Below are 12,688 nucleotides of genomic sequence, written 5' to 3'. Positions count from 1 at the left end.
GCGCATAGAAAGCAGAAGCCCCACTCCCCGACTGCCAGAGAAGGAAGCTGGTGCAGACGGCCGCCACAGAAGTTGTGGGACACCGCGTCCTGCCCCCTTCCCGCCGGGCTGGAGCGTCCATCCGGAGCCCCGGGGTCCCTGTGCTGGGGGACTAAGGCCCCCCAGAAGGAGCTCCTCTCAGACCCTCGCAGAGTCACGCTCTAAGAGAAGCACTCGGGGTCGGGGGACAGTCAGACAGACCGACGGACCATGGGGAGGGCTTTACTGTTCCAGGGGAGTTTGCGCAAGGGAGGGGCGTGGAGGCGGGGCGGGGCAAGCGCAGCCCGAGCTGTTCCTGGCCATCCCTCGGCCCACCCTCGGCCCTCCTGCCCCTCCAGCCGTAAGGGAAGGGGGCTGCAGGTGGGTAGGGCAGGCGGGTCCATGAGAGAAGGGGCAGCCTTCCTGGCGTCGGCGGCGCTGGGAGCTCCGGTTGCCAAGCAGCCTCAGAGGACGCTGACCCGCTCGGCCAGGCCCTGCATCTCGTGGTCCGGGAAGGCCTGCGCGACCCTCCCCCCGCCCCCGGGCTCCGCGCCCCCTCCTGTCCCGCGCAGGTGCGCCGGGTAAGGCAGCGTGTGCTCGGCGGCGAACTGCTCCCAGCGGGCGTCGTCGCTCTCGTGGGTGATGTGCCGCTCCCCCATCTTGCCCTCGAGCTCCCGCAGGTCCAGCCACGTCTGGTAGTCCTGGGAGGGGAGGGGTTAGGCAGGGAGGGCCCCGCCCGCCAGCCCCACGGCCAATGGGATCCGGGCGCTCCCGCCCGGCCAATGGGAGAGGGCCCCGCCCCCGCTCACCTGCAGCCAGGGGTGGCTCAGGGACTTGTCCACACTGTAGCGCTTCCGCATCTTCACCTGGAGCAGGTTGTTGATCAGGTCTATGGCTGTGGGGGCGGGAAAAGCTGTGGGGGCCAGTCCGGCCCCTCCGGGAGAGCCTCCCTGAGACCTCCCTCCCCGGCCCGGCCGCGCCCTCCGCCAGGGGCCCCTCATCCCCCCCTCCCCGCGGTTCCCCCTCCCCTCAGCTGCCCCGCTCTCACGGTGCCCCTTCAGGGCAACGACCGGGCTGCCTCCCGCTGCCTGAGCCCCTCCCCCAGCGTCTGGCCCGGGCCCCGCAGAGGATGAGCGAGCTCCCGGGCACTCAGGGAGACTGGTTCAGCGGGGGGGGGGGGGGGAATGGCGAAGCCTGATCCCAGAGCCCCCCACTGCGCGCTCCCCCCGGGGCTCTGCCCCGCTCCGGCCCGGGCCAGCGGCTACCTCCGGCCGAGATGTGGCTCCAGGGGCTGGCTGGGTACATGAAGGCCGCGTTCTGGATCTGGTCGTTGATGTCCTCGTCCTCGTTAAAGGGGAAGGTCCCGCTGAGGCTGACGTACAGGATCACCCCCACGGACCACATGTCCAGGGAGCGGTTGTAGCCCTGATTCAGCAGCACCTCGGGCGCCAGGTACGCGGGCGTGCCCACCACCGAGCGGCGGAAAGACTTCTCCCCGATGATGCGCGCGAATCCGAAGTCACACAGCTTCACCTGCGGCGGGAGAGGCCCGGAAACATCGCCTGAGCCGGGCCGCGTGCTGCGGGCTCAGAGAGGGGGCTAGCGGGCGCAGGCCCGCCGGCCCTGGAGTCTTCCATCCCCCGTCAGCCTGCCCCCCGGGAAAGCGGCAGTGATGCGGCTCGGGAAACCTCCGGGCATCCTGAATCCCTCAATGGGGGCGTCCGGCCTGGCCCGTCTGCCCTCGGCGGGGTCTCGGAGCCCGTGCCTCCCTGCTGGGCAGCCCTTCCAGACACCCCTCCCGGGCACAGGCCCTCCCGGGCTCAGGCCCTCCCGGCACAGGCCCTCCCGGCACAGGCCCTCCCAGACTCAGGCCCTCCCGGGCACAGGCCCTCCCGGGCACAGGCCCTCCCCGGCACAGGCCCTCCCGGCACAGGCCCTCCCCCGGGGCCCTCCCGCACAGGCCCCCGGCACAGGCCCTCCCGGCACACCCTCCCGGCACCCTCCCAACCAGGCCCCCCGGCACACCTCCCGGGCCACCCTCCCCCCCTCCCGGACAACCCTCCCGATACCCTCCCGGGCCACCCTCCCCAACAAGGGCCCCTCCCGGGCCGCCCTCCCGGGCACACCCCCCCTCTTAAATCAGTATCCCTTTTGCTCCTACAGGCCCCCCTCCCAATCCCGGCCTTTTCCCCCCATCCCCCACCCAAACCCCGGGAAAAAACCCCCTTCTTTACCAATAACACCCAAAAGGGCTCCCCCAGGAACCTAAGGGGCTCTTTAGGCCAAAAACCCCTTTTCCCCAAGGCTTTTTGGGAGGGTCTCAGGGCCACCAATCTGGCAGGGGAAACCAAACCCCGGGGCCAGGGAAGGCCCCCCTTCCCCAGCCCCTGGGCCCCCCCCCCCCCTCCCTCCCAAAAGGGCCCCCCAAAAAAGGGGGGAAAGGGAGGGGAGAGGAAAAGGGAGGGGAGGGAAAAAGGAGAAGAGGGAAGGGAAAAAGAAGGGAGGGAAAAAGAGGAAAGGGGGCTGGAGAGAGGGGAAGGGGTAATTAAGGGGGGGAAAAAAAAAAGAAAGAAAAAAAATAAAGGGAAAGGGGAACAACTAAAGGGGAAGGGACCCGACCCTCCCACCTGGGTAAAGGGAAAAACCCTTTCCCCGGCCCTCTCCTCAGGTCATCCCCAAACCCTGGAAGTTCCACACCCAAAATTCCCACCCCAAACCCCCAGGGGAAATTCCCCCCAACCGCCCCCAAAATTTCGGCCCCACCACGACCCCCAAACCCCCTCCCCTCCCCCGGGGAACCACACAGGGTTCTCCCTGCCTCCCCACCCTCGGGTCCCCCCTTTCCGCGGCCCCGCTTGGGGGAAAGCTTTCACCCTTCACGGGCCCCCCCCCCCCGGGCCCCGTGGTTTTCCCTTTCGGGTAGATGCTCCCTCTCCCAAAGGGTTTTCCCCCCGGGGGCCCAGGTGGGTCCTGATTTCCCCCCCTGGACCCGCTTTCCTTAAAAGGGGGTTTGCCTCGTCCCAGGCCTTCCAGAGGGTTTGGCTTTTTTTTTTGACCCCCGGGTTTCTTGGGAGCCAGGGTGGGTCCCTTTCCTTGCCGCCCCCGGGGGAATGGACACAGGGTTATGTTTGCCCATCAACCTCGGGGCGAGGATTTGAAACTTTCCGACCCGGCCCCATTTTGGGAACCCCCCCCATAATCCCCGCCACATTTTAAACCCCGGGAGCACCCAGCTTGGGGCCCCAAAACCCGGAAACAAAAAGCGCCAAGGGGGGGCCCCCCCCCATAAAGGGCCCCCAAGTGAGGAAAGGGCAACCACCCCAAGACTCTGGGGACCCCCCGCAGAGGAGACCCCGATAACAAGCATTTGGGGGGGCGCTCTGAGGTTTGCCAACTAACTCAGCCCATGCGAGCTGTGCTGCTTTATCCCCATTTTATAGATGAGGAAGGTGAGGGTCAGGTGCACTGTGAGGAGCGGAGTAGGACCTCCAACTAGGGTCTTCCTAACACCAAGTCCAAGCGCCACCTAGCGGCCTCACAGGGGCTCCTGGGGGCCAGCTGGCAGGTCTCCTTCCCTGTGGGCCCGTGGGATTTTACCTCCGTAGACTACTCCAAACTGCCCAGAGCCCAGCACCTCATCCGGGAAGATCTGGTAGACGGTGGCGATGTCCTGAGGGAGGCAGAGCGGTCAGGGAGGAAGGGGAGCTTTGGGGGGGCCGAGGGAAGGTGGGAGAGGGTGAGGGGTGACAGGGGGGCGGCCAGAGGCAGGCGGAGGGAAGGTGCAGGGGGACATTCGGGGGAAGTGGGGGCTGAGTCTCACCACGTTTTCCTGGATCTGGCTGTTGGACACAGAAATGCTCACGGAGGCCTGCCCTGCAGAGAAGGAAGCAGAGATCAGGAAGGTGGCCCGGACCCTCAGCCCATGCCAAGTGCCCCTCGCCCGCCCAAACTCGCTGGGCATCGGGGCAGCCCGTGACTCACTGTGGGGGGCGTGGCCGGGAGTGCTGGGAGCGTCCTGCAGGATGACGGGCATCAGGGCCTGGCGGATGGCCGTCTCCCAGCCCCGTGCGGTCTCGGCCCCCTGCCCGCCGCCGGGGCCGCCAGGAGCCAGGACGGGCGTCTCGCCAACGAAGTAGGTGGTGTTTGCAGTGACAATCTCAAAGCAGTGTGGGTTGGTGCCCGGGGGCACCAGGGAGAAGTTCTGGGCCGGCTCCACAGCCAAGATCTCAGAGAGGGGGATCTCCTGGGAAGGCAGGAGGGCACAGGTCAAGACGCCTCCCAGACCAGTGAGAAGTTGGGTTCTGGTTCCAGAGCCCGTGGTGCCCAAGCACCCCCGGTGCCCAAGCGCCCCCGTCATCAGCCAAGCGCAGGGGGCTCCCCCCGGGTCCTTGCCCCAAGGCGGGGTTAGGTTGGGGAGTGGGGACAGGGAGGTACCTTGTAGTATCGGTTGGTTGTGTTGTTCTGGAAGAGGGTCAGGCACTTGCAGTCCAGGCGCCAGTAGTGACGCTTCCTCTGGAAGGAGGGGCAGAGGGGTCAGACCGAGGACCCCGGGAAAAGGCAGCGGCGGCCGCCAGCTCCCCAACCCCGGGGCCCGGGCCCACTCACCAGCGTGTCCTTGTTGCTGTAGTGGACAACCCAGCCCTCCCGCAAGGTCGTGCTGGACTTCCGGGTGGTGTGTCTCACGGACTGGACAACGCGCATCAGGGGGATGTAGCCAAGGGAACTGGGGGGCAGCGGGGAGGGGGAGAGAGTGAGTCGCAAGGGACCAGTTAAAGTCAGTCACAGAAGGGACCCGAGCATAACCCGTCCAAGGCTAGAAAAAGCCGGTGTCAGGGAGGCTGGGGAGGCCAGGGAAGGCAGGCAGTTATTGGAGGATCTGTCGAGTACTTCCATCATTACAGAAAACAGTTTGGAACGGGACTTAAAAGGGGAAGGGCAAAATTATTAGCCCCGTGACCCAGAATTCCTGCTTCTAGGCAGGGGGTCCTCAGCAGAAAGCAAGCTTCCCAGGATGCTCAGGTATTTGGGGCAGCAAAAAGTAGGGAACAACTTCGATTTCCACCCGTGGGGGGGGCGTGGCCGGGAGTGCTGGGGGGGGGGGGGGGGGGAGGGATAGCCAGAGCTTCTGAGGAGGCTGTTTCTGCACAGAATCACCAGGATAAGGTCAATGAAAAGGAAGCTTAATGCTGTGCAAGGGCCCTGGGCCCGGAAACGGGAAAACCCAAATTCAAATCCGGCCTCAGACTTCCCAGCTGTAGCCTGGGCAAGTCACTGCACCTGGTCTGCCTCAGTTTCCGGCTCTGCAAAATGGGCTGCAGAAGGACATGGCCAACCACCGGGTCTTTGTCGAGAAAACCCCCTGGGGATCATGGAGAGTCAGACCCATCATGACCACGGACCCGCCTCCCCTCTTTGCAGAAGCAGAGGCCGCAGGGGCCACAAAAGTTAGTTTGGATGGATTGTTCCTTCCTAACCTCACGGACACAGGACAGCTTTTGGGGACTGAGCTGGGAGAAGACAAAAACCTGTCACTTGGAAAATAAAAGAACCCGGCCTCAGAGCCAGAAGGGACCCAGAACAGAGGGTGTCGGGGTCAGTGGGTAATCCGAGGCCCCGAGCAGAGAGATTCACCAGCTAAAAGCGGGGCCCGGCTTGAGTGTCCGCACCTCTGCGCCTTGCCGGCTTCTCCCTCCTCCTCCTCGCTGGCTCTCAGGGCGTTCTCTGCGTGGGAGCCGGGGATGACGCCCCCGTCATCGCACTCGTCCATCAGGGAACTCTTGTCGGAGTCCCCAAAGTCGCTCGCCTCCTCCATGGGCACATCTGTGGGATGGCACAGGAGGGACCCCTGAGGCGTCTCTGCCCCGTCGGCCCAACCCTCCCTGCCCTCCATGCCCCCCAACTCACCACCGTTGAGCAGCGCCTCTCCCAGGCAGTCATTGGGGACTCGGGTGGCACAGCGCTTGTGACAGTTAAATTTGCAATCTGTGGGAGGGGAGAGTTAATAGAAAGGCTCCTCAGCCCCCTCCAATGCTCCCGGCCATCCTCCCAAACTTCAACGTGGCTCCCGCCATCAGCTCCGTAACAGCAGCATCCTGAGCCATCCGGAACCAGGCTCAAGAACAGTCCTGCCTGTAGACGTCGGACGCCCCCAGACCCCGAGCCTCTCAAACACCGATTCTGTGACTCGAGGGTCCCCTAATCCCAAGGGTTTTCTGGAAGAAAACCCAGCCCCTGGGGAGGCGGGAAGTGGGCGTCCTGCTGCACCACTCCGTTCTGGGATCGACACTCCGGGATGCTGACTTTGCCAAAGTGTTGGTGTCCCCATGGTTTAGGGGGTTCGGGCTCTCTGCTCAGTCATTTAAAATTCTAACATTCTGAAATCTTGTGACTCAGAAGCCCTTTAAGTCTCATGTTCTAGGTAGCCATGCCCAAGAGCCTTAGCCAAGTCTAACATTCTAGGGGTCTCTTTCTAGGATTCTCCATTCAAAGCCTAATGTTTTAGGTATCTTTTTATGGCTCTGTTCTAGGGATCTGGTCCTATGGTTCTCTATTCTAATGTCTGACTCCAAGGTTCTCTGTTATAAATCTGGCATTCTGGGGTTTGTTTCTGAGGTTCTCTGTTCCAGGTCTAATGTTCTAAGTGCCTGGTTCCAAGGTTCTGTGTTCTAAGCGTGGTGTTCTAGATGTCTGGTTCCCGGGATTTCTAATCTAACATTCTGGGTATCTCTTCCTTTGCTTCCCTGGGGCATCCATGACCCTTGTTCCCCTCCGACCTCTCCCTGCTGACCTTTGCATTGGAGGCCTTGTCGGAAGAGACCCTTCAAGAGCTTCTTGCAGGCCTGGCAGACGGTGGGCCGGGTGTAACTGTGGATGAGGAAGGTGTGGGGGACCTTGACCTTGGAGAGCAGCAGCTTGTCCAGCTCAATGGGGCGGCCCATGTAGGATGTGGAGGAGGAGGAGGAGGAAGATGAGGGCAGGCGGCGGGAGAACGCCTCGGTTGAGCTGCGGCTCTGTCCAGGGAGGAAGGAGGTCACGGTCCCCTTTCCAATGCCTGAGGGCTCTGCGGCCCCCAGACTGAAGTCCGGTTATTTTGGGGGAGTCGGAGGGAATACTGGGGGAGGGAAGAATACAGGGCCCAAAGCCTGGGGGCCCCGCCCGCTGCTCCCACCCCACAGCAGGGCCCTCACCAGCTCATCAGGCGTGCAAGGCAGAGACTCGGAGGTGCCCAGCCGAAGAGAGTGCCCGCTGGCCAGCGAGGTGGAGGAGAGGCGGCGCTTCCGGGCCCCACTACAGTTGTTGGGGATGCTGAAGGCACAGCGTTTGTGGTAATTCAGCCCACAGCCTGCAGGGGAGAGGTCGGGGAGGACATCATCAGGAGAGGAGGGGAGAAGTGGGGAGAGGAACATCATCGGGGGATGAGGGACGAGGTGGGGGAGGAACATCATTGCAGGACATGTCCAGATCCTGCTCCTGTAAAGAACCCAGCCATCCCGGACCTGCCTCCCCCTCCACAGACTCAGCGCCCCTTCTGTACGTTGGTCCTCAGTTTCATCCAACCCCGGCTTTTTTCGGATTAAAAACCAGGCTTTCACCTGGGTTTTCCGCCCTCTTTTCCTTTCCAGAACATGTCCCGTTCCCCCACGGACCTCGGGTCACCCTCAAAACCACCGAACCCTTTGGGCCCCCTTTGCCCCCGTTCCCCATTCTCGCCCCCGCTGGGAGGCCCTTTGTTCTTTCCGTCCCGGACGATGTTTACCTCTCTAAGTCCGGCCCTTCCTTTGCCCCCATTTGTTCTTCCCTTTCGCCCATTTCTTTCTGAATGGCACAAAGAAAGCACAAAAGGTCCCTCAGCTCAAGTTTTTTAAGAAGCTGTGAAGGGGACGGTGGGAGGGACCCTCGCGTCTCGGGCCCCGGGACGGTCTCCGTGCCTCCTTCCCCTGTGCCCGCTGCCTTCCCTCGGCCCATGCTTCCCGCCGGACAGAGACTGGCCCAGGTCTACGGCAGCCTGCTCTTCTTTAAGCCCTCACGACTGCTTTGGTCAAATAGACAAATTGGATACAGACCTCTGTTCTTCTCCCATTTTCTCTTGGGTTGTTGGAGCAGTAAATACCATATCAACTGTTTCCTCAGCCCCTTCCAAAACCACACTGGTTCTCCAGGTAGATGACCTTTGGTCCAGCTGGAGGGATCAGCCTATTGAAGAGAATCTGGTAAGCATCTTGCCAGCAATGACTAAGAGAGCCCCTCCCGGATTCCCTTTCCCTTTTAAAGACAGACAATGGAGGCATCCCTTGAACTCCTGGGACATCACTTTCTTGCCATATAATTGGAAAATTTCAGTCAATTTTTGTATAAACAATAGATCCCCATCAAGTAAATTCCCAACTGGAATAGAATCAGCATCTGGTGTTTTGCCTCATAAAAAAGCCTAATGGCTTTCAAAATCTCTTTCTTCATTGGAACTTCAGCTAGAGAGTGATTGATTTTCAACTGGGTATCTCAAACAAAAAATCTTGCAACCGACACTCCCTTTGGTTTTGGCTTGTAGCCTTTTCAAGGTTGGAAGAATTTGTCCCTCAGTATGGTGGCCCTTTAAGCCCATAGTTGTCCCTCTTTTCTGTTTTTGACAACCTTGGCTGAAAACACTAAAAGAAAAGCATTGTTTTGATATGTGGATATTTTTATAACCCGGCTTTCTGCCTTTTTTTTTCATTTATGTTCTACAACAGGACTAATTTTTTAAGAATATGTATATTTTTCAATATTCCCACCAGAGGTTGCCAAAACATAATTCATTTCAATTTTTTAACCTTCTTATTCAGCTCTGTATTTTCTTTTCTTAGTATCCAAAAATAAATTAGTGTCTTTTTGCAATCATTTTTTGGCTATCACTTTCTTTTTAAACTTTTTGCATTTGGTCATTTGATATATACTTACATAACATAATTATATTATTAATGTATTTGGATCCAGGTTTCCTATGGAACCTTAAGTTATTACCATAACCTTATTTTATATTTTCTTGACATCAATTAAATTATTGCCTTATTTGAAGTAATATCTGTAACTCATTTTTTTTGAATCAACAGGAAACAAAAACTTTGTTCTAGCCCCTAATTTTAACTTTTAGATGTAATTTCACGTATATAATTTTAAAATGTTTCTTATATGACAAATCGTAGGATTTTCTTTTTATTATCTATTCTTTTCATTTTGTTGGAAAATCTAATCTATTAGCAGAGAAGTATAAATTAAGTTGGTATTTTCCCTCATCAAATTCCTATTAGGTTATATTATATGTTTATACTATTTAATATTTTTACTTATTATGTTTCTTCTCTTTTAAAGTTAACTGATTCTCTGTTGATTTATTTTCCACACTAATCTGATCTTAATTTCTTTCTACCATCTTTCACATCATGTTATCCCACTAACCTTTTTCCATTACACAATCCATTTTTTTTTTCAATTTACTTTTCATTATTATTTTTTCCTCTTCCTTTTCTTTTAAACAAAATTATGTCCAGGGGCAGCTAGGGGTGGCACAGTTGATGGACCATCCCTGAAGTCAGGAGGGACCTGAGTTACATTGGACCTGGGACATTTAACACTTCCTAACTGTGGGACCCTGGGCAAGTCAATTAACCCACCTTGGCAAAAAAAAAAAAAATTATCCAGCTCAATCCAGATAAGAATGTGGGGAGAATCCTCCCCTATTTTCTCCCCTCCAATTCCTCCTTAAATTTAATTTACATTTTGTTTCAGGGCCTTCTCCAGGCTGATCTTGCCCACTGGACCCAAGGCCCATGAGAGAAAGTAAAGCAAGACTTTGCACAGCCCTGCCTCGTTTAAATCCAGTTCAATTTGCATGTCATAGCTCACCTCCCTGATATCATGAATCAAGAATCAAGAATCATATGGAAGTGGTTTCAACAAAAGAGAAGATCTAATTCAGTTCCAGTTGATCAATGATGAACAGAAGAAATTACCCAAGAAGGAACACTGGGAAATGGTGTAAACTGTTTGCATTTTTGTTTTTCTTCCCAGGTTATTTTTACCTTTAAACCCAATTCTTCCTGTGCAAACAAAGAACTGTTCGGTTCTGTAAACATAATTTATATCTAGGATAACTGCAACCTATTTAACATGTATAAGACTGCCTGCCATCTAGGGAGGGGAGGAAGGGAGGGAAGGGAATATCGGAACAGAAGTGAGTGCAAGAGACTATGTTTGTAAAAAATTACCCAGGCATATGTTCTTCAATAAAAAAGTTACAATTAAAAAAAAAAAAAAAGAATCAAGAATCAAGGGAAAAACAACCAAACAAATTTTGAACAGCATTTTTGTAGCACCCTTTAAAAGAAAAGAACCCAATTTCCTTCCTTCCCTTTCCCACTTCTACAATCTAATTTCCCATTTATTGTAACGGACTAAATGTTTCTTTTTCCTCTTTCTGTTTTCTCATAAAAAGGTAGAATTTATCAAAATAAAATTTTATATTCTCCTATATCCAACCCCTTTCCTGTGATTGTTGATCTTTTCTTAGCCTCCCTTCTCCATCTCTTATTTTGAAAGAACTTCTAAGAACGAGAAGCCTTATTTCTAGAAGTATTTCATCATTCATGGCCCAGAGGCCCCCCAAAGAACTTTGTACTCAAGCAGATCTGTTTTCAACCTAGGGGGCCGAACCCATAAAGAGATTCAATTTCTTTCTGGCTTATCATTATTCCCTTTGAATTTTTCCAGGAAAGTCTTTAAAACAAAACTTAGTAGGTACAGCCTGTCTAGAATCTCTACAAATGGACATTAACAAGGTCCCCTCCCACAAAGGTACTAAGTGTCCAAGATAAGGATCAGATAAGAGATAGCTTTTTATTTCCTCCATCACAGAAGATATGTAAGATGAAAAGGGTTCATAGGTACATGAGAGAAAATAAAAGAAAATGAAAACATTCAAATACATCATTATACTCATTCTACTCCCACAGGAAGGCAAAATGCCTGAGTGGAACTTTTGAAGTGATATTTTGTCTGGGACCTGCATTGTCTATGAAACTTGTAATAATTATCCAGGAGGGTTGACATGATTTGATATAATCAGCCAAGGCAAGGCTTCAGTCTTTCAGCCTCAGAATCTTCTTGGGCCCTATCCTACTCTAAGAAAAATTCCAGGATGGAAATCTCCACTAGGTTGGCTGGTAACCAACTCAGGACTTCAGGGTCGTCCGGAAGGTGACTGCCACAGTTGGACATGTCCATTTTCCAGAATTATTAGTTGAGGTGTGCTCAGAAAAGGAAACACGAAGGCTGAAGGAATAAATAAAAATTGGAGGATCTAGGAATTCCAGTACCAGGCTCGTCTGGGTTTCTGTCATGTTGCTATTGCTCCTGAAAATAGGGTGGGGAAGAGAAATTCTCTTGCCCACTTCTTGGAAGTACAAGAGAGAGGAAGTTTGTGACTAAGAAATGTTTAAAAAAAATAATAAGGCTATTTCCCTTTAAAAAAATTCTACAGAGAGGAGAGGTTCCTTTAATAATAGTCCATTTTCCTGAACCTTAGTCAACAAAGCAACAGGAGCCCCAGTCATGGGGAGAAATTAGGAGTTTCTTGGGTCCTTTCAAGAGTCCAGGGATCACATCTCTCAGCAAAGGTGTATTCATATGTTCCTTCTAGATACCACCTGCTAACAAAGATCTCAAGTTGAATGGATACACTCAGCCCTGCTGCCATTAATTCACAAAGAAAGCAATGTGTTATGGTAGGAGGATTTCTGGGAAGCTGGATGGCAGAGCAGATGAAGTACCAGGCCTGAACACAAATTCAGCCTCAGACACTTACTAGTTATAGGATTCTGAGCAAGTCACTTAACCCCAATTGCCTCACTTTACTCATTTATAAAATGAGCTAGAGAAAGAAATGGTAAAGCTCTCCAGTATTTTTGCCAAGAAAACCCCAATAGGATTCACAAAGAATCAAACTTGAGTAAAGAAAGGATTTCTGCATCAATTCACCATCTGCCTATTCTAAGGTCAGTGCTTCATCTCTCAAATCTATGTCCCTATCACCTTGTCCCCCTCCAAGCACCTGCCTAGTCACCTTGACAGTTTTGAAATAGCCATTCTTATGCTTTCCAGTACTTTTAAGAGGGTCAGCTAGGGGACACCCTAGTGCACAGAGCACTGGACCCAGAGTCTAGAAGACTCATCTTTCTGAATTCAAATTTAGCCTCAGACACATCCTAGCCCTGTCTGCCTCAGTTTCCTCATCTGTCAAAAGAGCTGGAGAAGGAAATAGCCAACCACTTTTGTATCTTGGCCAAGAAAACCCCAAATGGGGTCACGGAGATTCAGACATGACTAGACATTTTTTAAGATAAATACATGTTGGATTTTTTGCTTTATACATAATCATTTCACCATCTCACTCAAAGTTCAAGCCCTCATCACTGATTAGGACTCTGGCAATGGCCTTCCTACTAGTCTCCTTGCTTAGCTCTCTCCTCATTCCAGTCTATTCCATCCAGTCCATTTCAGTCCAAATGCATTGGAATCCATGAATTCCAATAGACTACAACTCCACTTAGGCTGCCAAAGTGATTTTCTGAAGTGCAAACCAGACCACATTATTCCTTCACTTAGTGAATCCCTATTATCTCCAAGGTCAAATACA

General features: G+C 53.9%; 1 protein-coding gene across 1 annotated transcript in view; it reads right to left on the bottom strand.

Moving 5' to 3' along the window:
* Positions 1-245: 245 nt before the first annotated feature.
* PRKD2 (protein kinase D2) overlaps positions 246-12,688 on the bottom strand; it is a 143,162-nt gene continuing 130,719 nt past the window's right edge. Inside the window, exons 7-18 of the mRNA XM_031961655.1 lie at positions 7,206-7,360; positions 6,806-7,028; positions 5,923-6,000; positions 5,685-5,838; positions 4,624-4,741; positions 4,453-4,530; positions 4,000-4,261; positions 3,839-3,891; positions 3,555-3,688; positions 1,284-1,597; positions 828-913; positions 246-719 (exon numbers count right to left, since the gene is read on the bottom strand). Of these exons, the coding sequence (XP_031817515.1) occupies positions 483-719; positions 828-913; positions 1,284-1,597; positions 3,555-3,688; positions 3,839-3,891; positions 4,000-4,261; positions 4,453-4,530; positions 4,624-4,741; positions 5,685-5,838; positions 5,923-6,000; positions 6,806-7,028; positions 7,206-7,360 (1,892 nt within the window). The 3' untranslated portion in view covers positions 246-482. The remainder of the gene's footprint in view (positions 720-827; positions 914-1,283; positions 1,598-3,554; positions 3,689-3,838; positions 3,892-3,999; positions 4,262-4,452; positions 4,531-4,623; positions 4,742-5,684; positions 5,839-5,922; positions 6,001-6,805; positions 7,029-7,205; positions 7,361-12,688) is intronic.

This window comes from Sarcophilus harrisii, chromosome 3 (assembly GCF_902635505.1).
Source record: "Sarcophilus harrisii chromosome 3, mSarHar1.11, whole genome shotgun sequence".
NCBI lineage: Eukaryota > Metazoa > Chordata > Mammalia > Dasyuromorphia > Dasyuridae > Sarcophilus > Sarcophilus harrisii.
This window is presented reverse-complemented; position numbering and strand designations above follow the sequence as displayed.